Source organism: Hemiscyllium ocellatum, chromosome 24 (assembly GCF_020745735.1).
Source record: "Hemiscyllium ocellatum isolate sHemOce1 chromosome 24, sHemOce1.pat.X.cur, whole genome shotgun sequence".
Classification (NCBI taxonomy): Eukaryota; Metazoa; Chordata; class Chondrichthyes; order Orectolobiformes; family Hemiscylliidae; genus Hemiscyllium; species Hemiscyllium ocellatum.
The window spans coordinates 58,424,473-58,449,766 of record NC_083424.1 but is presented as its reverse complement, the minus strand read 5'-3'; the positions used below and the strand labels follow the sequence as shown (position 1 = coordinate 58,449,766).

At 43.7% G+C, this 25,294-nt stretch overlaps 1 protein-coding gene across 1 annotated transcript in view; it reads left to right on the top strand.

The window, feature by feature from the left end:
- si:ch211-225b11.4 (tRNA (32-2'-O)-methyltransferase regulator THADA) overlaps window positions 1-25,294 on the top strand; it is a 308,818-nt gene that overhangs the window by 85,230 nt on the left and 198,294 nt on the right. The window contains exons 10-12 of the mRNA XM_060843883.1: window positions 2,565-2,762; window positions 13,096-13,813; window positions 21,948-22,100. Of these exons, the coding sequence (XP_060699866.1) occupies window positions 2,565-2,762; window positions 13,096-13,813; window positions 21,948-22,100 (1,069 nt within the window). The remainder of the gene's footprint in view (window positions 1-2,564; window positions 2,763-13,095; window positions 13,814-21,947; window positions 22,101-25,294) is intronic.

Here is a 25,294-nt window from a genome sequence, read left to right as displayed (position 1 = left end):
GATGTCCTTTTACCTGCGAACAGTCTACTCCAATCAATTCTCGAAAGTTCTTGTCTCATACCAAAAAAATTTTGTTTAACTCCAGTTGAAAATATTAACGTTTATGGAAGGCTTATCCTTTTCCATAACCATTTTGAAACTAATAGAATTATGATTGCAAGATCCAAAGTGTTCCCCTACTTTTACTTCAGTCACCTGCCCTGCCTTTTTAGAACAAAAAACAATACAGCACAGGAACCGGCCCATCAGCCCCCCAAGCCTGTGCTGACACATTTTGCCTTTCCATACTAATTCAGTCTTCACTTACAGGATTCGTATCCCTCTATTCACTTCCTATTCATGTATTCATCCAGGTGTTTCTTGAATGCTGCTATTGTGTCTGCTTCCACCACCTCTGGTGGCATGTTCCAAGCACTCACCACCCTTTGTGTGAAAACCTTGCTTCATTAATTTCTTTTAAACTCCTCACGTACATTGAACCTGTGTTCTGTAATTGACTCCTCAACCTGAGATAAAGCCTCATACTTTCCACTCTATCCATGTCATTCATAACCTTGTAAACTTCGATCAGGTTGCCCCTCAACCTCCTGCATTCCAGTGAAAACAAACCCAGTCTATTCAATCTTTCTTCATAGCTAAAATCCTCCAGACCAGGCAACATCCTGGTAAACCTTTTCTGTACACTCTCCAAAGCGTCTGCATCCTTCTGGTAGTGTGGTAACCAGAACTATACTCAATATTCCAAATATGGCCGAACTAAAGTTCTGTAAAACTGCAGCATAACTTGTCTATCCTTATACTCAGTGTCCCTTCCAATGAAGGCAAGCATGCCACAGGCCGTTTTTGCTACCTTATCTCCCTGCACTGCCATCTTCAGTAACCTGTGGACCTACATACCCAGATCCCTCTGCCTATAAATACTCCGAAGGGTTCTTTGTATAATTTCAATCTGTATTTGGCAAATCACCTCAGATTTGTTGATTTTTTTTGCCCAAAAGAAGGTCAAGTTTTGCTCCTTCTGTTGTAGGAGCATTTACATATTGATTTAAAAAAAAGTTTTTTGAACACATTTAACAAATTTTTCACCATTCAAACCTTTACTGTTATGGTAGCCCCAGTCAATGTTTGGAAAATTAAAACTCCCCAGTATTACAACCTTTTATGCTTTCATATATCTGAGATCACCTGACATACTTGTTTCTCAATTTCCCCCAGACTGTTGGGGGGGTGGGGGCGGGGGGGGGTGCTATCGTACAATCCCATCAAGGTGACCTTTCCTTTCTTATTTCTAATTACTACCCATATATTTTCACTGAACAATTTTTCATTGGGAAGATTTGATGGGAACAATATAAAGGAGCTTTACATTAAATTTAAAGGAGTTGAGGAAGCTTTATTTTCAGTTGAAAGAGTACAGAGTGTTTCAATTTCAAGTTGACTGGGGGCTTTATTTTTAATTTTAAAGATGTGGGGAGCCTTGCTTTCAGTTTAGATAATTAGAGGTAGCTTTACTCTGTACCTAAGCTCATGCTGTCTGTCATGTGAATGTTTGATGGGGACCGTCAAGAGGGATCTGTACAATGTATCCGAGACATGCTGTCGATGTTCTGGAAGTGTATGATGGGGGAACAGTGTAGGGGAGGCTTTACATTCTAATTAAAAGAGTTGAGCCTTACTCCGTATCTAATCCCATGGTGTATTTGCCATGGGAGTGTTTGATGGGAACAAGTGCAGAGCTTTTCTTTCAGATGAAAACTATAGAGGATGTTTTACTGTGAATTTAATCCTCTGCTGCACTTGTCCTGGAAAAGTTTGATGGGGAAGAGTGTAGAGGCAGCTTAACTTTGCACCTAACTCTGTCATATAACTATTTGATGGGGACAATATAACAGGAGCCCTATTTTCGGTTTAAAAGAGTAGAGGTAGCTTTACTGTGTTACTAGCCCCATGCTGTACCTGCATAGGGAATGGTTAATCGGGACAGTGTAGAAGGGATGCTTTACTCTGTATCTAATCCCTTACTGTACTTTTCCTGGAAATATTTACACTGGTCTGGAGGTACATAGGATGAAGGGTTCCTGCCCGAAACGTCGACTTTCCTGCTGCCTGACCTGCTGTGCTTTTCCAGCACCACTCTAATCTTGCTTGTTGGTCCCAGGCTAATTCAGGTAACTCAGCCTCACAGTGAAGCTTGGTCCTTACTCAGGGCCATGCAGACAGCTGCTGAAAAGGATAGGGTGAGAGGGGAAAAATTTAAAAGGGACCTAAGGGGCAACTTTTTCATGCAGAGTGTAGTGCATGTATGGAATGAGCTGCAAGAGGAGTGGTCAAGACTGGTACAATTACAACATTTTAAAGGTATCTGGGTGGGTATATGAATAGGAAGGGTTTGGAGGAATATGGGCCAAGTGCTGGCAATTGGGAGTTGATTAGGTCGGGATATCTGGTCGGTATGGACAAGTTGGATAGAAGGATCTGTTGCTGGACTATACATCTCTATGACTCTAAGTCTGGAGTTTCTGATTTGTGTAACTGATGCCCTGCAATGTTCTTGTTGTTGGCAGGTGGAGGGTCTGCTGGACTCTGTACATTGTTCTTTCCGCCTGTTCTTGGATATTTACAGACAGGAATGCAGCCACTTTGGGGATGTGAAGCTGCCTCTTTACTCATTCTTACTGCATCGTCTTAAAGCCCTCCCATGGCAGGTGAAAGCCAAATATTTGCTCCTCTCCTCTCTCGTCTCCTGCTTTGGTGCAGATAAGGTTTGTATCTGTTTGCTTGTTTGGGCTTTTCACCCAGGTCATGAAACAGCTCCAATTGTTTGTTCTGCCCTCAGCCCTGTGAGCTTCCTCGTCACTGGAACCCTTTCCTCTGAAGAATGCATGAAAATTCTGGTCCAAAAGCTGTTTCTCCAACCCTCACTGCCTCCCTTTCTTAATTAGAGGCAGGTGTTTGCCCCCAGTTATTAGCCTCCCCCTTCCACCCTTTCAAGTCAGTGTGTACATCTCATTTGTATCTGATCATTCCTTTATCCATTCAGCTGTTGAGGTTTGGGTTTCCATTAATTGCAGCCCCCCTCACCCTGCCCATTACTGCCAGGGTTTCCATCCCCAACCATAGAATCCCTACAGTGTGGAAGCAGGCCATTTGGCCCATCAAATCCACACCAACCCTCAGAAGAGCATTCCACTCATCCCCACCCATTCCCTGTAACCACGCATTTCCTATGGCTAACCCACTTAGCCTGCACAACCCTTGATACTACGGGCAATTTAGAATGGTCAGTCCACTAAACTGAATGTGCAAACTCCACACTGATGGTCGCCCGAGGATGAAATTGAACCCGGGTCCCTGGTGCTGTGAGGCAGCAGTGCTAATCACTGAGTCACCGTGCTGCCCCAATCATTGGCCTCAATCCAACTGTTACAGCTACAGTTTCCAGCCTCCTTTGTCTACAAACATAAAGTAGGAGTAGGCTATTCAGACCCTCAGACCTGTATCACCATTCATTTTAGCTGTTTATCATACTTAATAGCCTATTCCTGCTTTTCCACCATATTCTTTGATCCCTTTAGCCCCAAATGCTGTATCTTACTACTACTACTACAAATCTTATAATGTTCTGACCATTCTGGAAGGTGGGTCACTGGACTGAAAGTTTACTCTGCTTTCTCTTGACAACTGTTTCCAGACCTGCCTAGTCTTTCCAGCAATTTCTGTTTTTGTTTTGTATTTCCAGCATCAGCAGTTCTTTGATTTTTTTTTGTGTTGTTGATGTTTTGCCCTTAACTGTTTTTTGTGATAGTGAATTCCACAGTCTCACCATTCTCTGGACGAAGAAGTTTCTCCTCATCTTAGTCCAAAATGATTTACCTCCTGTCAATTACTATTGTACTATTTACAAGGTGCATTGCAGAAATTCACCAAAGATCCTTTGACAGTACCCTCGAGACCCAGGACCTATACCATCTCGGAGGCCAAGGAACTCCACCACCTCCTCCAAGTCCTCCTTCCTGACACTCACCATCCTGACTTGGAAATATATCACTGTTGCTGGGTCAAAATCCTGGAATTCCCTCCTTAAGGGCATTGTGAGTCTGTTGACAGCACATGGATTTTAGGAGTTCAAGAAGGCAGTTCACCAACACCTTCTCAAAGCAACTAGGGATGGGCAATAAATGCTGACCCAGCTAGCAATGCCCACATCCCATGAATGAATAAATTATTCTGTGACCCATGATTCTGTCATTCGGAACATCCCTCCTCCACTCAGGTTGTCTATTCCGTTTAAAATTGTATAGGTTTCTGTGAGGTCTCCCCTCATTCTTCAGAAGTACGGTGAATATAATTGTAACTGATTCGGGCTTTCCTCATATGTCAGATCAGCCATCCCAGCAATCAGTCAGCTGTACTCTCTCTTTAGCAAGAACCTCCTTCCTCACATGTGGAGACCAAAACCAAGGCCCTGTATCATTGTAGCAAGGCATCCCTTCTCTTTTATTCAAATATTCTCACCATTCTATTAGTTTTAAAATAGTGATGAAAAAGGATAGACCAGATCTAAAGCTTGAAGCTCTAAATTGGACAAAGGCCAATTTTGACAGTATTAAGCAAGAACTTTCAAAAGCTGATTGGGCGCAGGTGTTCACAGGTAAAGGGATGGCTGGAAAATGGGAAGCCTTCAGAAATGAGATAACAAGAGTCCAGTGGAAGTATATTCCTGTTAGGGTGAAAGGAAGGCTTGCTAGGTATATGGAATGCTGGATGACTAAAGAAATTGAGGGTTTGCTTAAGAAAAAGAAAGAAGGATATGTCAGGTATAGACAGGATAGATTGAGTGAATCCTTAGAAGAGTATAAAGGCAGTAGGAGTATACTTAAGAGGGAAATCAGGAGGGGAGGAAGGGGATATGAGATAACTTTGGCAAATAGAGTTAAGGAGAATCCAAAGGGTTTTTACAAATACATTAAGGACAAAAGGGTAACTAGGGAGAGAATAGGGCCCTAGGAGAAAGTGAGGACTGCAGATGCTGGAGATCAGAGCTGAAAAGGTGTTGCTGGAAAAGCGCAGCAGGTCAGGCAGCATCCAAGAAGCAGGAGAATCGATGTTTCGAGCATGAGCCCTTCTTCAGAGAATAGGGCCCCTCAAAGATCAGCAAGGCGGCCTTTGTGTGGAGCCACAGGAGATGGAGCAGATACTAAGCAAGTATTTTGCATCAGTGTTTACTGTGGAAAGGACATGGAAGATACAGAATGAAGGGAAATAGATGGTGACACCTTGCAAAATGTCCATGTTACAGAGGAGGAAGTGCTGGATGTCTTGAAAGACATAAAAGTGGATAAATCCCCAGGACCTGATCAGGTGTATCCGAGAACTTTGTGAGAAGCTAGAGAAGTGATTGCTGGGCCTCTTGCTGAGATATTTGTATCATCGATAGTCGCAAGTGACGTGCCGGAAGACTGGAGGTTGGCAAACGTGGTGTCCCTGTTTAAGAAGGGTGATAAAGACAAGCCAGGGAACCATAGAATGGTGAGCCTGCCGTCGGTGGTGGGCAAGTTGTTGGAGGGATTCCTGAGGGACAGAATGTACATGTATTTGGAAAAGCAAGGACTGATTCGCGATAGTCAACATGGCTTTGTGTGTGGGAAATCATGTCTCACAAACTTGATTGAGTTTTTCGAAGAAGTAACAAAGAAGATTGATGAGGGCAGAGTGGTAGATGTGATCTATATAGACTTCAGTAAGGTGTTTGACAAGGTTCCCCAAGGGAGACTGGTTAGCAAGGTTAGATCTCCTGGAGTACAGGGAGAACTAGCCATTTGGATACAGAACTGGCTCAAAGGTAGAAGACAGAGGGTGGTGGTGGAGGGTTGTCTTTCAGACTGGAGGCCTGCAATCAGTGGAGTGTCACAAGGATTGGTGCTGGTCCAGTACTTTTCATCATTTATATAAATGATTTTGATGTGAGCATAAGAGGTAAAGTTAGTAAGTTTACTGATGACACCAAAATTGGAGGTGTAGTGGACAGTGAAGAAGGTTGCTTTAGATTACAACGGGATCTTGATCAGATGGGCCAATGGGCTGAGAAGTGGCAGATGGAGTTTAATTTAGATAAATGTGAAGTGCTGCATTTTGAGAAAGCAAATCTCAGAAGGAATTATATACTTAATGGTAAGGTCCTAAGGAGTGTTGCTGAACAAAGAGACCTTGGAGTGCACGTTCATAGCTCCTTGAATGGGGAGTCACAGATAGATAGGATAGTGAAGAAGGTGTTTGGTCAGAATATTGAGTACAGGAGTTGGGAGGTCGTATTGTGGCTGTACAGGTCTTTGGTTAGACCACTGTTGGAATATTGCGTACAATTCTGGTCTCCTTCCTATCAGAAAGATGATGTGAAATTGGAATGCACTGTCTGGAAGAGTGATGGAGCCAGATTCCAGAAAGGTTTCAAAAGAGAGCTGGATATATATTTCAAAGTGATGAATTCAGAGAGCTACAGAGATGAGGCTGCAGAATGGGGCTAGCTGGAGAACACTTTTGGAGCCAGTACAGACATAGTGGGTTGTATAGCCTCCTGCTGCACTGTAAAATTCTAAGATCCTATGTTACTTTACTTCGAGAACTATCAGGATTTGGAATGTGCTACGTAGGAGAATGGTGGAGAAAAAACTGCAGATGCTGGAATCCCAGGTAGACAAGCAGGAGGCTGGAAGAGCACAGCAAGCCAAACAGCATCAGGAGGTGGAGAAGTCGCAGTTCGGGTGTAACCCTTCCTTAGGACTGGGGGTGGGTGTAAAGGAGCTGTAGATAAAGGGGGTGGGGGTGCGGAGTGGTGAGGTGGGGATAGGTGTAGATAGGTAGAGGTACGATCTCGTTGATTGATGGGAGGGATGAATCCGATAGGTGGCTGAGAGGAATGGAGGGGAGGGGGAGAGGCTGGGAAGAGAGGGTATTTGAAATTGGAGAGGCAGATTCCGTAGGAAGTTTCAAAAGACAGCTGAATATATATTTGAATGTGATGAATTTAAAGGGCTATGGAGTTGGGGCTGGAGAATGAAACTAGCTGATAGCTCTTTTGGGAGCTGGTATAGATATGATGGGTCAAATGGCCTCTTTCTGTACTGTAACATTCTATGATTCCATAATTGTACTATATCTGGTATGTATTTGTCAGTCACTCAATTTATCCAAATCACCCTGAAGCATCTCTGCATCCTCCTCCGAGCCCATCCTTCCATCCAACTTTGTGTCATCTGTAAAACTGGAGACATTATATTTCAATCCCTCATTAATACGTATTGTGAATAGCTGTGGCCCAGCACTGAGCCCTGCGGTACCCCACTGGTCACTACAAGCCCTTTGGAAAAAGACCAGTTTATTTTCCTATCTGCCAACCAGTTTTCTGTCCATCTCAATACAGTAGCCCCAATTCCATTTGCTTTTATTTTCACATTAATCTCACATCTGGGACTGTTGCAAGCCTTCTGAAAGTCCAGATAAATCACATTCACTGGTTTCCCCTTATCAATTCCGTTAATTTGTGGGCGGAACGGTGGCGCAGTGGTTAGCACTGCTGCCTCACAGCGCCTGAGACCCAGGTTCAATTCCCGACTCAGGCGACTGTGTGGAGTTTGCACATTCTCCCCGTGTCTGCGTGGGTTTCCTCCGGGTGCTCCGGTTTCCTCCCACAGTCCAAAGATGTGCGGGTCAGATGAATTGGCCATGCTAAATTGCCCGTAGTGTTAGGTAAGGGGTAAATGTAGGGGTATGGGTGGGTTGCGCTTCGGCGGGTCGGTGTCGACTTGGGCCGAAGGGCCTGTTTCCACACTGTAAGTAATCTAATCTAATTACGTACTTAAAGAATGCCAGTAGATTTTCTTTCCTAAATCTATACTGACTCCATCTGATCCTGTCACAACTTTCCAAGCACTCTGCTATGAATTCCATCATAATAATAGACTCTAACATCTTACACATTACCTCCATATGACTTATTGGTGTATAATTCCTGGTTTTCTGTCTGCCTTCTTTCTTAAGCAGAGAGGTTACTTTAACTACCCTCCAGTCTGTAGGAACTAATCCGTAGTCTATAGAATCTTGGAAGATGATCACCAGTGCAACCATTATTTTTGGGCCACTTCCTTAGATACTGTGGGATGTACATTATCCAGATGTGGGGATTTATCAACCTTCAATCCCATCAAATTCCCCAACGCTATTTCCCTACATATACTGATTTCCTTCAGTTCTTCCTTATCATTAAACACTGAGTTCCCTAGCATTTCTGGTTTCTTATCTGCACTCTGTGTCAACACAGACCAAAGTGTGTATTGACTTCAGCAGCCATTTCTTTTGTATCCCCATTATAGATCTCCTTATTTCTGACTGGAAGGGACCTACGTTTACCTTCATGACTCTTTCTCTCCATGTACCTATACCAACTTTTACAGTCAGCTTTATGTTCCCCTCGAGCTTACTCTATTTTCCCATTTTCCTCCTTTGCTAAATTATAAACTGCTCCCACTCCACACCTGTTGTTAGTTCTGGCTAGTTTCTACACCTCTTCCTTTGTCTTTATCTGTGTGAACCATAGTTGAGCCACCTTTTCTATTTTACCTTGAGACCAGACAGGAATGAACAATTGTTTCAGTTCATCCATGTGCTCTTTGATTGCTTGCCATTGTCTTTCCACTGTTAAACTATTCAGTCGCCAACTCTCACACTCAATTATCATTGTAGTTTCCCCTCTTTACATTCAGGACCCTAGTTTCAGAATCAACTTCGCCACTGTCCATGTGAATGAGGAATTCAGTCATATGGTTGCTCATCTCTGAGAATCCTTGCATAATTAAATTGCTAATTATTCCTTTCTCATGACAAAATACCCAATGTAGAATGGCCTGCTTCCTCCATGTATTGGTTGAGAAAATCATTCTGTTTACATTCCAGGAGTTCTCCCCTGTAGTATTGTTACTAATTTGGTTAGGCCCATCTATAGGCAACTTAAAGTCTCCTATAATTACACATGTTACAATATTGCATATGCCTCTAATTTTCCCAACATCTTGCCTATGGTTTGGCAATCCATACACAAACCCCGCTAATGTTTTTGTGCCTTGGCGTTTTTGAGCTCTACCCACATTCCATATTATCAGAGCATGATGTTTCATTAATTTCTTCTTCTTTAACCAGCAATTCAATTCCATCATTATTTCCTTTTTGTCTGTCCTTCCTAAATATTGAATACTGATGGGTATTCATTTCCCATCTCTGGTCACCTTGCAGCCATGCCTCTCTAACCCTGACTATATCATACCTGTTCATATCTATTTGTGCAATTAATTCATTTATTTTATTGCAAATGCTGTGTGCATTGAGGCACAATGCTCTTAGGCTTGTCTATTAAACATTACTGGTCCTGTCTCCATTATTTTTCACTATGTCCATGTTTGATCCTGGCCTTTGATTTCTCTGCCGATCCCTTTTCTTATTTCCATTTCTTGTCCTTAATTCTCCTTTTTCTGATAAAAAATGAGGTCTGCAGATGCTGGAGATCACAGCTGAAAATGTGTTGCTGGTTAAAGCACAGCAGGTCAGGCAGCATCCAAGGAACAGGAAATTCGACGTTTCGGGCATAAGCCCTTCATCATCCTGATGAATGCTATTCTCCTGCCATCTCCCAGTAACCCTCGACCCCTTACAATCAAGGACCTTTCTGTCTTTGTCTAAAATACAGTCAATGAATTGGCCTCCGCAGCCATCTGCGGCAGTGAATTCCACGGATTCACCACCCTTTGGATAAAGAAATTCCTCCTCATCTCCGTTCCCTTCACTCTGGGGCTATGTCTTTGCATTCCAGTATCTTCTACCAATGGAAACATCTTCTCCATGTCCATTCTGTCCAGATCTCTCAGTATCCTATAAGTTCCAATGAGCTATACCTCCCCACCAACCTTCAATCCTTCTGCAGACCCAGAGTCCTCAATCACTCCTCATATGACAAGTCCTTCGTCTTCGGTATCATTCTTGTAAATCTTCTCTGAACACCACTCCCCTGTCCCACCTCTCCAATGCTAGCACTTTCTTCCTTAGATACGGGGCCTAGAACTGCCACTGTATTTCACATGCGGTCTGAATGGAACACATGTCAATGCTTTTACATTGTAGTCCTCTTGAAATGGTTACTAACATTGCATGTCAGAACCAAGAACAGTACAGCGTAGGAATGGGCCCTTCAGCCCACCAAGACACTAGCCATTTGGATACAGAACTGGCTCAAAGGTAGAAGACAGAGGGTAGTGGTGGAGAGTTGTTTTTCAGACTGGAGGTCTGTGACCAGTGAAGTGCCACAAGGATTGGTGCTGGGCCCTCTACTTTTTGTCATTTATATACATGATTTGTTTACGAGCATAAGAGGTATCGTTAGTAAGTTTGAAGATAATACCAAAATTGGAGGTGTAGTGGACAGTGAAGAGGATTATCTCAGATTACAACAGGATCTTGACCAGATGGGCCAATGGGCTGAGAAGTGGCAGATGGAGTTTAATTCAGATAAATGCGAGGTGCTGCATTTTGGGAAAGCAAATCTTAGCAGGACTTATACACTTAATGGTAAGGTCCTAGGGAATGTTGCTGAACAAAGAGACCTTGGAGTGCAGGTTCATAGCTCCTTGAAAGTGGAGTTGCAGGTAGATAGGATAGTGAAGGTGGTGTTTGGTATGCTTTCCTTTATTGGTCCGAGTATTGAGTACAATAGTTGGGAGGTCATGTTGCGGCTGTGCAGGACATTGGCTAGGCCACTGTTGGAATATTGCGTGCAATTCTGGTCTCCTTCCTATCGGAAAGATGCTGTGAAACTTGAAGGGATTCAGAAAAGATTTACAAGGATGTTGCCAGGGTTGGAGGATCTGAGCTACAGGGAGAGGCTGAACAGGCTGGGGCTGTTTTCCTTGCAGCATTGGAGGCTGAGGGGTGACCTTATAGAGGTTCACAAAATTATGAGGGTCGTGGACAGGATAAATAGACAAAGTATTTTTCCTGCGGTCGGGGTGTCCAGAACTAGAGGGCATAGGTTTAGGGTGAGAGGGGAAAGATATAAAAAAGACCTAAGAGGCAACTTTTTCATGCAGAGGGTGGTACGTGTATAGAATGAGCTGCCGGAGGAAATGGTGGAGGCTGGTACAATTGCAACATTTAAGAGGCATTTGGATGGGTATGTGAATAGGAAGGATTTGGAGGGATGTGGGGTGAGTACTGGCAGATGGGACAAGATTGGGTTGGGATATCTGGTTGGCATGGACGGGTTGGACCGAAGTGTCTGTTTCCATGCTGTACATCTCTATGACTCTATGACTGTACTGACACATGATGGGTTTCTAAACTAAAAACCTATTGCATCTACCTGGCCCATATTGTTTTACACCATGCATATTCAAATATTTGTCAAGATACTTCTTAGGCAATACTATTTTTCTGCCTCCATCATCCCCTCTGGCACTTACCACCCTCTGTGTAAACAAACTTGACAGTCACATCTCTAAAATTTCTTCTTTTTACCTCAAACTTATGTCCCAACTAATTGATATTTTTACCCTGGGCAAAAGACTCTGACTATCCATTCTATCCACGCCTCTCATAATGTTGTAAACTTCTATCAGGTCATTCCTCATCCTCCAAAGTTAAATGAAAACAAAACAAGTTTGTCCAGTCTCTTCTCAGAGCTAATAGCTTCCAAACCAGGTAACATCCTGATAAACCATTTCTGTACCCTCTTCAAAGCCTCTACATCCTTCTTGTCATGTGGCGACAGAACTGTATGCAATAATTAAAATTCTGTACAGCTGTTAGATGACTTGCCAATTTTTATATTCTGTGTTTCATGCCAACTGCCTTCTTGAACACCTTATCCATTTGTGTTGCCACTTTCAGGGAACTGTGGAGCTGTGTGCCTAGCTTTGCCCATTCCTAGCCTGCCCAAGTCCTTCTGGATTCCTTAACACTGCCTGCCCCTCCACCTATCTTTGTGGCATTTGCAAACTTACCAACAGTACCCTCTGTTCCTTTGTCCAGATCATTAATGTATAATGCAAATAGTTGTGGTCCCTACACTGAACCCTGCAGAACCCCACTAGTCACTGGATACTATCCCTTTATCCTCATCCTCCCCTCCAGAGTGTTCTGTAACTGCTCAGAGACATCCTTAGAGCTAGTACCAGAGAGGCAACATACCATCTCATTTGCAGCCACAGAAATCCCTTACAATTGAATCCACTTTAATTACTGAATTCCCACACTTTTTACTCCTCTCCCGTGTACCAGAGCCAACCCTGGTGCTATGAATTTGGGTATTGCTGCTTTCTCTTAGAGGCCTTCCCTTCGACAATATCCAGAGTGATGTATCTGTTTTGCTGGGGAATAGCCATAGGAAACCCCTGTGCACCCTGCTGAGACCTCCTGCTTTACCTTGTGGATACCCATTCCCTTCCCCCGTGGAGCCTTAGCCTGTGATGTGACCACTTCTCTGTACGTGCTATCCATTACACACACTGTCTTGTGAATGCTGTACAGTGACCCCAGTTGCCGCTGCAACTCCACTTCTGAAACTTGGTCTTAAGGAGCTGCAGCTGGAGACATTTCCTGCATGTATGCAGGGTCCAGGCCTTGGAAATGTTTCTGGCTTCCCATGTACAGCAAGAAGAGCACACCATGGCTTTGAGCTCTCCCGCTATGATTTAACCCTTTAAATTAAAACTTTAGGAAGATTCTTCGTATGACATAATATCAGTTGTTTTAGGCTGTTAATCCCTGGTCTTTGTTGCTATAGCGTATAGCCCTTGCAAACTATAAACCATAAAAGAAATGTAATAAGCATATCTTCTCCTCAGCTCTGAATTCGGACTGTGCTCTTAATTCCCAGAACCACACACTTATTCTGGCTATATCTTATAATCACCTTCGTGCCTTCGTCTAGGCCACAGGAAATGGCCTGTCTGTTTTAGTCTATAAAGACTGCTGTCTATAAGGGGAAATGGGAGCTAGGGTTTGGGACCCACTGTTCCAGTCGGTGCTTTTTCTGACAAAGAGTTTTGTCCCCAGATCATGGTTGATTACGAGGAGCTTCCAAAACATTTGTTCAACTGCCTTTCGACAAATCACTTGTGCTCTGCTGCCTCTGAGCTGTACTGGACGATACTGCAGCAGCACAGGTTGGAGTGCACTTTGACCCAAGGAACCCTGAATGAACAGGAACTAGCAGAGAGTTGGGCTCAGTCGTGGCTGCAAATACTGGCTGAAGCTTTAACGTCTGACCTCCCATTATATCAGCAGAACACTGCCAATTACCTCCTAGGAAGAACACTGAAGATCTTCCCAGCGTCCTTCCACCTCCTGGCTAGGGCATTTGATGGTGGCCACCCAGAGCATCACCTTGGCTGGATCACCCTAATCAGCACTCAGCAGGTAATTTCTGGATCCCTGCCCATGGAGACCAACACACAGAGGAATTTGAGGGCCTCCTTACATTGTCTGGGTGACCGTGTGCGTCTCCGTGCTCTTGCTCTGCTGTGCATCAGCCCTAAAACCAACCAGGCACTGAGTCCGAAGGCCATGGGTCTGCTGAAGGAGTTCCTGCCTCTTAACATGAATTGCAGTTCCTCGTCATTCAGACAGTTGCTTCAGGCTAGTGTGAAGAAAGCCCTGGTGAGGGTCAGAGACAGCTGTCTTATGAACCTTCGTGCACTGAGAAGATCAGACAACAGCAAAAAGGGAGGAGAAGGATGCCCAGGAACAGCAGACTGTGTATTTGATGGTATTGGTAAGTCAAAGTTCTTTCTACTTATTGTGACTTGTTGTCAGCACAGGCCTTATTTCAGACACATGGAAGGAGACAGGTTTTGCAGTCTCGGGACTTGTCCGTGGATAACATGAACTGAAACAGTGACACCTTGTATTGATGTAGCATGCACAAGAATTATGTATAATATGGTAAAATTAGTTCATAGAAATGTATGATTTGGGAGCAGGAGTGGGCCACTCAGCCCTTTCAGCTTCTTTCCCCAATCAGTGCGGTTACGGCTGATCTGTGTGGTCGCACCTCATTGTCTTGTCGACAACACACACGTACACTCTTTATCTAGCTAACTCATCCTTGAATAAATGTAGCAGCCCCACTCCGTGGTAGGACATGGTAGAAATTAGGACATGGTATTGAATGATCTAATAGACATTTAGCTCATGAATATATACAAATGCTACATTCACATCAGTGTCTAGGCTAACATTAACTTATTCAATTACAAAGAGTCAAATGCTTTCATCAGTTTCAAGTGGTTCCAAATAAGCTGGAATCTGAAACCTTATCCCTTCAGGTAACGTGGCGGTGATATGCTGCGTAGTACCTTAAAAGCATATTGATATACAAAGGTCAAGGGAGTGTGAGTTGGTGTTACTTGAGGGACAGGCAGATTTCACAGCTCACACGTTTATAGAAAACACAGGATATGAGAAACCAGCTAGAAAAGTGAGGGATTAGTCAACTCAAAGATAACAAACTCAAGAATGAGGGTTTCTGCAGATGATGAACCGTAATGGCTGGATTTAGACAATGTTATAGAGGTGATAATAGACTGCAGGAAATAATCAGGATTGATCAGAAGCTCATCTTGGAGTCAAATATGAGACTGAAGTTATGAACAGGAACTGACCGAGAGTTGGGCTTTAACCTCAGCATCAGGGGGAGACACAGGTAGGTGATCATTAAGAAACGAAGTTTGGTCCTGAGCTCAAAAACAATGGTTCAGTCTTCCTTCTGTTTAACTGGAGGCCAGTTCTGCACATGCCTGACTGGATATCAGATAAACAGTTTGCTAGTTCAGCAACAGTAGAGGGGACAAGAGAGATCGTGCTGAAGTAGAGGTGAATGTTTGCAGCGTAGATGTGAAACTACTTGTATATTTGGAGGATGTTAATGATGGAAATAGGACAGAGTCAAAGTTAGATCTTTAGGAAACACCAGGAGTAATAAATTCAAGGATGAGGGTTTCTGGAACAAGAAGAGAAGACATTGCAAGTGTTTCCCTAACTACAATTTTGATAGATTGGGACTGGGTGAAGATAGTTCTCACTGGCTGGTCAACAGGAGGAAGATGGTTTGGTCTGCTATGGACAATGGAGGAGAGTACTTTAGGGAGACAGTCTGCTGGATGTGGTTTCTCTGAATTCCAGGTTGATCCTGGAATATTGAGTAGTTTTAGTAAATGAGAGCATGGCACAAAACGTTTCATGTGGTCCAGATGGATCTGGTAGGTCAAACCATTTCTCTGCCATATACATCCAAGTTTGCGTCCCTTGGCCTTAATGGAGAAGTGGTGAAGGGCATACGTAAGCATAGAAGGATGGGAGATAGGAGTAGAAGACTGTATGACACATGATCATTGATCTCATCCACACTAACATTCAGAGCGTCCAGCCTGGCACCAAGTGACTGGGTTGAAACAGGTGGAACCTGCAGCTCCCCCTCAGATAGAGGGGCTTCTCCCGTTCCTGCAGTTATCAGTTGAAAACTGATGCATCTCATTCTTCAGCACGATCCATAAAATGCTTGGACTCCTCTTCCAGTGATCAGCATCTCTTCTCCAGGTTCTCCCCCTCTTATGTGGGTGCACATTTGAGGGAGAGGAAATCACTACGTCTGTTGAGGTTTATGGCTCTGCACTCTCTCCTTGCTACGTTTGAGGCTGACTTGTGGAATTAGCAGCCTCAAATTACTAAATATGGGATTAAAAAGGGTTAGCATGTTTGTAGAGTTGCGTGATCACTCATGAGCAGAGGGGCGCATGGGGTTATTCACAGGTTGGATGATACTTTCTGGTGGGAGAGCAGTATGAAATAACTCATAGAGGCAAGTATCCTGTCATCAAGTCACCCTTTATTTAAATGAATGGTCCTTGACTGTGATTTTGCCTCTTCAAGGTCAGTTCTCTGAGTACCAGAATTTCTCTCAGTCCTCTTTTTAACTGGGCTCCCTGATTGAAACAGATTAACAGACCCAGTCAGGGAACTCATGTTCTGAAGTCCAGCTGGCTGGCTTCCCTCCAATCACTACAGGGTACAGCATGATTTTTACCATGTGTTCCTTCTGTGTAGTCACTTTTCAAATCAGCCCCTCTAATGTGTGGCAACCGTGATGATATTGACCATTGGCACTGACTCTGCAGCCGAGAGATCAAATACAGGACTGGGGAAGGGACAGTGCACCTCCAATCGGAATATTCTGGCAGTGTAGGTGTTGGATAGTTTGTTTCTGTTCATGTTACACCTTCTCACATTCATGGCACTGGACACCATCCAGTGCCCAGAAGATGCAGTGGCTACCGGTGTTGAACAGTGAACTCACTCACCATGTCCTTCTCCATGACATCTCCCCTGAAAGGGAAAAACATGCTCACCTTCAAGGAGGCCAGGCTCAGGCGAGATCAGTCCCATCCCGCTTCAAGTTACTTCTTGAGGAAGGAAAGAGCGAGATGAATAGAAGAATGATGGATATAATTTAGAAAAAGGTTGCCTTGGAGGGAGATATTGCTGGGCTGAAACTCCTGTGACTAACCAAGTCTCTGCTAATGGTCTTCCTTTACCTGAGTCAGCTGGAACTGTCCACATGACTCCAAAAGGTTTTCTAAATGGGACTCAAGAAGAAAATGTCACCCAGGCAACTGCAGGGGAGTTTATTAGATCTCAATAGTTTTCAGGAGGACATAGCCACATTGAGATGTTTTCCGTCATCCATCACCTTTCATCCACCACATCCCACCTCTAATAACATGCCTTCAGTATCAGAAAAATGCACCAAGCATCTCCCTCTTAATGTGAAGATTGCCCTCTTGCTTCTGTGGAGCTGCTGCTGCTGTGAATTCTATTTCTTGTTTCCACTATCTCCCCCTCCCAATATGTGGAGTCGATAGCAGAACTTAGAAGGCTTCTCCCTTGCAGGTTAATTTGCATACAAATTATGACTTTTCCCCTTCCTTTTTTTCTTTAGTTTCCTTACCTTTTTTGCTCCTTTGCCTTTGTTCCTTCTTTCTCCTTTATCCCTGTCTCCATCTTTTCCTCTCCTCCTTCCTTCTAGAGAGAAATCAGGAGGGCAAAAAGTGGACATGAGATAACTTCGGTAAATAGAGTTAAGGAGAATCTGAAGGGGTTCTACAAATACATTAAGGGCAAAAGGGTAACAGGGAGAGAATAAGACTCTTTAAAGATCAGCAAAGCTGCCTATGTATGGAACTACAGGAGACAGGAGAGATACAAAACAAGTATTTTGCATCTGAGTTTACTGTGGAGAAGGATAAGGCAGGTAGAGAATGTGGTGAAATAAATAGCGACATCTTGAAAGCTGCCCACATTACAGAGGAGGAGGTGCTGGACATCTTAAAATGCATAAAGGTGAATAATTCCTTGGGACCTGATCAGGTGTACCCTAGAACATTGTGGGAAGCTAGGGAGGTAATAACTGGGCCCTTGCTGAGATATTTGAATTATTGATGGCCATAGGTGAGGTGCCGGAAGACTGGAAGTTGGCTAACATGGTGCCGCTATTTAAGAAAGGTGATAAGGATAAAGCAAGGTACTATAGATCAGTGAGCCTAACAGCAGTGGCACGTTGTTGGAGGGAATCCTGAGGGACAGGATGTATATGCATTTGGAAAGGCAAGGACTATTTAGGGATGGTCAACACGGTGTTGGGCATGTGAAACGGTGTCACATAAACTTGATTGAGTTTTTGAAAAGGTAACAGAGTCATGGATATGATTTATATGGACTTTAGTAAGGCGTTCAACAAGGTTCCCCAAGGGAGATTGGTTAGCAAGGTTAGATCTCATGGAATACAGGGAGAACTAGCCATTTGGATACAGAGGGTGGTAGAGCAGGGTTGGTTTTCAGACGAGGCCTGTGACCAGCGGTGTCCCAAATGGATCAGTGATGAGTTCACTGCTTTTTGTCCTTTATGTAAAATATTTTCATGTGAACATAATAAGTATGATTAGTAAGTTTGAATTTGATACCAAAATTGGAGGTGTAGTGTGCAGTGAAGAAGGTTACCTCAGAGTTACAACGATGTCTTCATCAGATGGGCCAATGGGACAAGTAGTGGCAGGTGAAGTTTCGAATATAGAACAAAGAACAGTACTGCACAGTATAGGCTCTTCAGCACTCGATGTTGTGCTGGTCTTTTATCCTCCTCTAAGATCAGACTAACCTACATACCCTTCATTTTACTATCATTCATGTGTCTATCCAAGAGTCACTTAAATATCCCTAATGTATCTAACTCCATTATCACTGCTGGTAGTGCATTCCGTGCACCCACCACTCTCTGAGTAAAGAGCCTACCTCTGACATCTCCCCTAAACCTTTCTCCAATCTCCTTAAAATTATGCCACTTCATTATAAATATTCCTGCCTTGGGAAAAAAGTCCCTGTCTATGCCTCTCGACATCTTGTACACCTCCATCAAGTCATCTCTCAGCCTTCTTTGCTCCAATGAGAAAAGCCCCAGCTCCCTCAACCTTTCTTCATAAGACATGCCCTCCAGTCCAGGCAGCATCCTGGGAAATCTCCTGTGCACCCTCTCGAATGCTTCCACATCTTTCCTATAATGAGGCGACCAGAACTGAACACAATATTCCAAGTGTGGTCCAACCAGGGCTATATTAGAGGTGCAGCATAACCTTGCAGCTTTTAAACTAATTTCCCCTTCTAATGAAAGCCAACACACCATACGCCTTCTTAACAACCCTATCAACCTGGGTGACAACTTTGAGGGATCTATGGACATGGACCCCAAGATCCCTCTGTTCCTCCACACTGCCAAGAATGTTGCATTTAACTCTGTATTCTGCATTCAAATTTGACTTTCCAAACTGAATGACTTCACACTTTTCCAGGTTGAACCCCATTTGCCACTTAGTCCAGTTCTGCATTCTGTCAATGTCTCGTTATAACATACAACAGGCCTTCACACTAGCCACAATTCCACTAACCTTCAGGTCATTGGCAAACTTACTAACCCACCATTCCACTTCCTCATCCAAGTCATTTATAAAAATCACAAAGAGCAGAGGTCTCAGGATCCCTCTGGAACACCACTGGTCACCGAGCTCCAGGCTGAATACTTTCCATCTACCATCACCCTCTGTCTTCTATGAGCCAGCCAATTCTGTACCTAGACAGACAGGTTTCCTTATATCCCATGCCTCCTTACTTTCTGAATGAGCCTACCTTGGAGAACCTTATCAAACACCTTGCCAAAATTTAAGAACACTACATCCACTCTCTACCTTCATCAACATGTTTTGTCACATCGTCAAAGAATTCAGTAAGATTTCTGAGGCATGACCTGCCCCTCACAAAGCCATGCTGACTATCTCTAATCAACTATGGTTTTCCAAGTAATCATAAATCCTGTCTCTCAGAATCGTCTCCCTATACTTTGTCCACGCTGATGTAAGACTAACTGTTCTGTAATTCCTAGGATTTTCCCTAATCCCATTCTTGAACAAGGTAGAAACATTTGCCACCCTCCAATCATCTGGTACTACTCCAGTGGACAGTGACGATGCAAAGATCATCGCTAAAGGCGCACCCATCTCTTCCCTTGCTTCCTGTAGTAACCTAGAATATATCCTGTCTGGCCCAGGGGATTAGGCAAAAGTGAGGACTGAAGATGCTGGAAACCAGAGTTTAGATTAGAGTGGCGCTGGAAAAACACAGCAGGTCAGGCAGCATCCGAGGAGCAGAAAAATCGACGTTTTGAGCAAAAGTCCTTCATTAGGAATAGAGGCAGGGAGCCTCTAGGATGGAGAGATAAATGGCCCAGGGGATCTATCTATCCTTATGCTTTTCAAAATTGTCAACACATCCCCCTTCTTAACATCAACCTGTTATAACATATCAGCCTGTTTCACGCTGTCCTCAGAAGTGTCACGGTCCCTCTTAGTAGTGAATACTGAAAGCAAAATATTCATTAAGGACCTCTGCTGCTGCTTCCGACTCCAGGCGCAAGTTCCCTCCACTATCTCTGATCAGCCCTCCCCTCACTCTGGCCATCCTTTTGTTCCTCACATAATGTAGAACGCCTTGGGGTTATCCTTAATCCTACCCACTAAAGCTTTTTCATGCTCCTCTCCCTCTCCATGAGTATAGTAAAGGTCATGGAGTTGTGATCACTATCACTGAAATGCTCTCGTACTGAGAGGTCTGGTACCTGGCATTGTTCATTGCCAAGCACCAAATCCAATGTGGCCTCCCCTCTAGTTAGTCTATCTACATATTGTGTCAAAAACCCTTTCTGGACACACCTGACAAAAACTGCTCCATCCAAACTATTTGAACGAAGTAGGTTCCAATCAATATTAGGATGTTAAACAACCCTGTTACTTCTGCACATTTCCAAAATCTGCCTCCCAGTCTTCACCTCCATGTCTCCATTGCTATTGGGGATCTATAGAAAATTCCCAATAAAGTGACTGCTCCTTTCATGTTTCTGACTTCCATCCGTACTGACTCTGTAGACAAACCCTCCTCAATGATCTCCCTTTCTACAGCTGTTCTACTATTCCTGATTAGCAATGCCACTCCTCCACCTCTTTTACCTTCCCCCCCCCCACCCCTTTCCTTATGAAACATCTAAACATTCGCTGGAATATTAAACAATCATTCCTTCCCCTGTGATATCCAAATCCCTGTAATGCCCACAACATCATACTTCCAAGTACTAATCAATGCTCTGAGTTTGTCACTCTTATTCCTGACATTTCTTGCATTAAGATAGACACACTTCAACCCATCACTCTGACTGCATCTTTGCCCTATCAAATGCCTATCCCTCCTCTCAGACTCTGCACGCTGTATCTGGCTATTCACTACCTCCTTCATATCTGATCCACAGCTCGGGGTCCCACGCCCTGCCAATCTAAATCGTTTAAACTCTCCCAAAGAGCTCCAGCAAACCTCCCGCCCAGGATATTGGTGCCCCTCCAGTTCAGGTGCAACCTATTCTACTTGTACATGTCCCACCTTCCCCAGAACGTATCCCAATGATCCACATATCTGATTTGGAGGAGCCAGTATTGGATTGGGATGGACAAAGTTAAAAATCACACAACACCAGGTTATAGTCTATAACCTGGTGATTGTTAACTTTGTCCACATGTCTGAAGCCATCCCTCCTACACCAGCCCTGCAGCAACATGTTCATCAGTTCAAAGACAAAACTAAGCTAATTGTCTTAATGTAGTTACATTGGTTATCATAAGCCCAACAGTGTTAATGTTTTATCCATTAACACCATAGGGGTTCACCCATGCGCATGACTGAAATCACGTGCTTGTTTGGGACTGATGTGTTTGGGTCATTGTTCAAGTTACTTGGTGAGCTTTTAAATAATACTGCCAGAACTGACTCACCTCCACTTGCCTCTATTTTGAATTCCAAGTCCAAGCACCTTTTCTCACAACAGTTTAGTTCATAAGAGTTGTTACATGGGTTCTGGGAGGTATTTTGTAGGATTCTGTGCTCAATATAAACAGAGTAGGCTTCTTTACAAAATATATCCTTGCACATTCATGACAACTGTCTTCCCACCCCTCTCCATCCTGCACTCCTTCACTGGCTGTGGACAAACTGAGAACAATCCTAAAAATCACACAACACCAGGTTATAGTCCAACAGATTTAATTGGAAACACACTAGCTTTCGGAGCGACAGTCCTTCATCAGGTGATTGACAATCACCTGATGAAGGAGCGTCGCTCCGAAAGCTAGTGTGCTTCCAATTAAAGCTGTTGGACTATAACCTGGTGTTGTGTGATTTTTAACTTTGTACATCCCAGTCCAACATCAGCATCTCCAAATCATGAGAACAATCCTGATCTCTTGTCGTTTGGGTTCTTTCAGGTTTTGTACAGTGGCTGCTGGAGCTGAGTGTCTCTTCTCTGCTGCCAAGTCTGAGCTACCAGAGGAAGAAGACAGCATTGCTGCTGATGGAGGCCCTCCTCGAGACCTGTACAGACAGTTGGAGCCCTAACAGGAGGAAGGGACAGCCACCTCGTAAGAATCAGGAACACTTTTTGATGTGAACTTATCTAATATCATTGGACAAACCTCAGTACCTTCAGGAAATGAGGACACAAATATTTCTTAAAATCCCTACAGTGTAGAAAGAAACTCTGAGGAGCATCCTACCCAAACCCAGTCTCCTACCCTATCCTCTTAACCCTGCATTTACCATGGCTCATACACTTAGACAGGTAGGAGAAAGTGAGGACTGCAGATGCCTGAGGAAGGGTTTATGCCCGAAACATTGATTCTCCTGCTCCTCGGATGCTGCCTGGCCTGCTGTGTTTTTCCAGCACGACATTTTTCAACTTAATACATTAAATCTACGTAATCTACGTAATCTGTACATCTTTGGATTACCTGGTGGAAACAGACACACACACACACACAGTTGTTACCAGTTCAGTTTTTCTTAAACCTGGGGCCACAACTGGTGCTTTCTGTGCGGGTAATGTTCTGCAGCTTAGTTTAAAGGATTCCTTCAGGGCTCCATTCTCTGGCTGTCTATTATGTACTTGTGAGTTAGATTGATGTTCACATCTCCATCTCCTGTACCCAGTGAGGCAGGCTTACTTGGCCATCTGGTTAGTATTGTGCTTTTCAGATGAAATGAAATAAAAGCAGAGAATGCGGTGCAAGCTCAGTAGGTCTGGCAGCATTGCTGGGGAGAGAAACAGAGTTAATGTTTTGAATCCAAAATGACTCTTCTGTGGGACTGAAATAAGCTGGAAGATAGTATGTTTTAAAGAAGAGGAGAAAGCATGAGTGAAACAAATGAAGACGGTGCTTAGCAAAAGACAAATGAGGTACTAATGGTGGTGAAGGAGCAATATAGACATAAAAAGGCATGAATGGTTGGTGCGAAAAGGAGAAAATGGGTCCGTTTTGCTGAGAGAGACATAGAAGACACAATGTGAGGTTTGGATTGTATTCAGAATGGAAGACAAAGGATATAGTCTGAAAGTGATGAACACAGTGTGATCCCTGAAGGCTGTGAAGTGCCTAAATGGAAAATGAGGTGCACCTTCTCCACCTTGCATGTGCTTCGTTGCATCTCTGCAGCAGATCCAGTATGGAAATATTAGCATGGGAGCATGGAAAGTTGAGTGGAAGAATGCAGATAGAGTTTAAGAGTGAGGTGATATATTTGGAAAAGTCATGTGCAAAAGGAAAGTATATTGTAAATGACAGAACACATAGGAGCATTGATGTACAGAGGGATCTTGATTTGCAAGTCCATAGCTTCCTGAAATTGACAACACAAGTGGATAAGGTGATAAAGAAGGCCAATAGCATGCTTGCTTTCATTGGTCAGAGCATTAAGTACAAAAGTTGGCAAGTCATATTGCAACTGGATGAAATCTTAGTAAGGCCACATTTGGAGTCCTGTGCAAAGTTCCATTGGCACACTGAGGGAATGATGTGGAGGCTTTTGAGAGGGTGCAGAAGAGGTTTGCCTGGATGTTGCCTGGATTAGAGTGTATTAGCTATAAGGAGAGGTTGGACAAAATTGGATAGTTTTCTCTAAAGCGTCAGAGGCTTGGGGCAACGTGATAGTAGTGTATGAAATGATGGGGGTGGATATTTGAAGCCTTTATTTCCCAGGGTGAATAATGGGAGTCTTTTTTCCTATGGTGGAACTATCAAATACTATGGGGCATAGGTTTAAGTTGAGAGCGAAAAGTTTAAGGGAGATGTGCAAGGCATGCCTAGAATATGTTGCCAGGGAAGGTGGTAAAAGTAGATATGATCGCAACGTTTAAGAGGCATTTAGGCAGATACATGAACAGACAAGGAAAGAAGGATATGGATTATATACAAGCAGATGGAATTATTTTAGAATGGCATCATGTTGGCACAGATATAGTAAGCCGAAGGGCCTGTTCCTGTTCTATGCTCAAGTTGGTTTATTAAAATGGAAAGCAGTTGGAAGATCAGGGTCATTCTTACAAACAGTGGAAATGTACCGTTAAAAGGCCACCCAGTCTCTATTTGATCTCACCAGTACAAAGGAGACATCACAATGTGTAGTGAATATAGTAGGCTAGTTCGAAAGAAGGGCAAGTAAATTGTTGCTTCACCAGAAAGGTGTGAGTGGAGCATTTGACATTGAGCGGAGAGGAGGTGAAAGAGCAAGTGATACACCTTCTGTGATTGTATGGAAAGATGTCATGTGACGGAGGGAGGTGGGGAGAGAAAAGTGTTAGGACTGATGGAGGATTGTGCTGAGGAGCGGACAATCCCTACAGAATGTTGACAGTGGAGAAAGGGGAATGTGTGTTTGGTGGTGTATTCCTGCTGGATGTGGTGAGCATGACAAGGGATGATTCCTTGAAAGTGGAGACTGGCGGGTGAAAGTAAGAGTAGCCCTGTCATTGTTCTGTGAGGAGAGAGCTGGGTGAGGGCAACGGTGCAGGAAATAGGTTGCATATGACAGAGGGCCCTGTCAGCCTTGGTGAGGACAGACTTTTCAGTTGAAGACAAAGGAGGACATAGAGGAGGCAGCCCTGTCAAAGGTGGTATAAACAGAATAAATGCAATTGAGACAGAAACTGGGAGAATGGAATGGAGAAGGGTGTGAGGAAATGTCGTTGAGGTGACTGAGGATGTCATTTGGTTTGGTGTGGTTATTATTGAACAGTGTATCCCCAGAAATGGAAACAGTGTTTAAGGAAGGGGAGGAGTCAGAACTGGACCAGGTGAAGATGAAAAGAAACATGGTAATTAGAAGCAAAATGGATGGGTTTTTCCAATTCCAGATGACAGCAGAAAGCAACATAAATGATATCATTTATGTGCTGAAGAAAAATTGATGAGCAGTGCTGATTGTGACTGGAATAAGGAATGTTCCATATACCCCACAAAGAAACAGGCATAGCTGGCACTCATGTGGGTATCCATAGCCATACCTTTGATTGGCAGGATACCATCATCAAACATACCCTTCCCTCTCCTGTCAGCATTCTACAGGGACTGTTCTGTCCTTGTGCTCTAGTCCAATCCTTCATCAGTTGTAATACTTCCTCTCTCACCCATCTTGACCCACTCCATCTTACCATGACACTTTCCCGTACAATTGCAAAAAGTATAGCACTTGCCCTTGCACCTTCCCCCTCCTTAATGTCGAAAGTCTCACTCATACCTTCTAGGTGAAGCAGCAGTTTATTCGTACTAATCAATTCTAC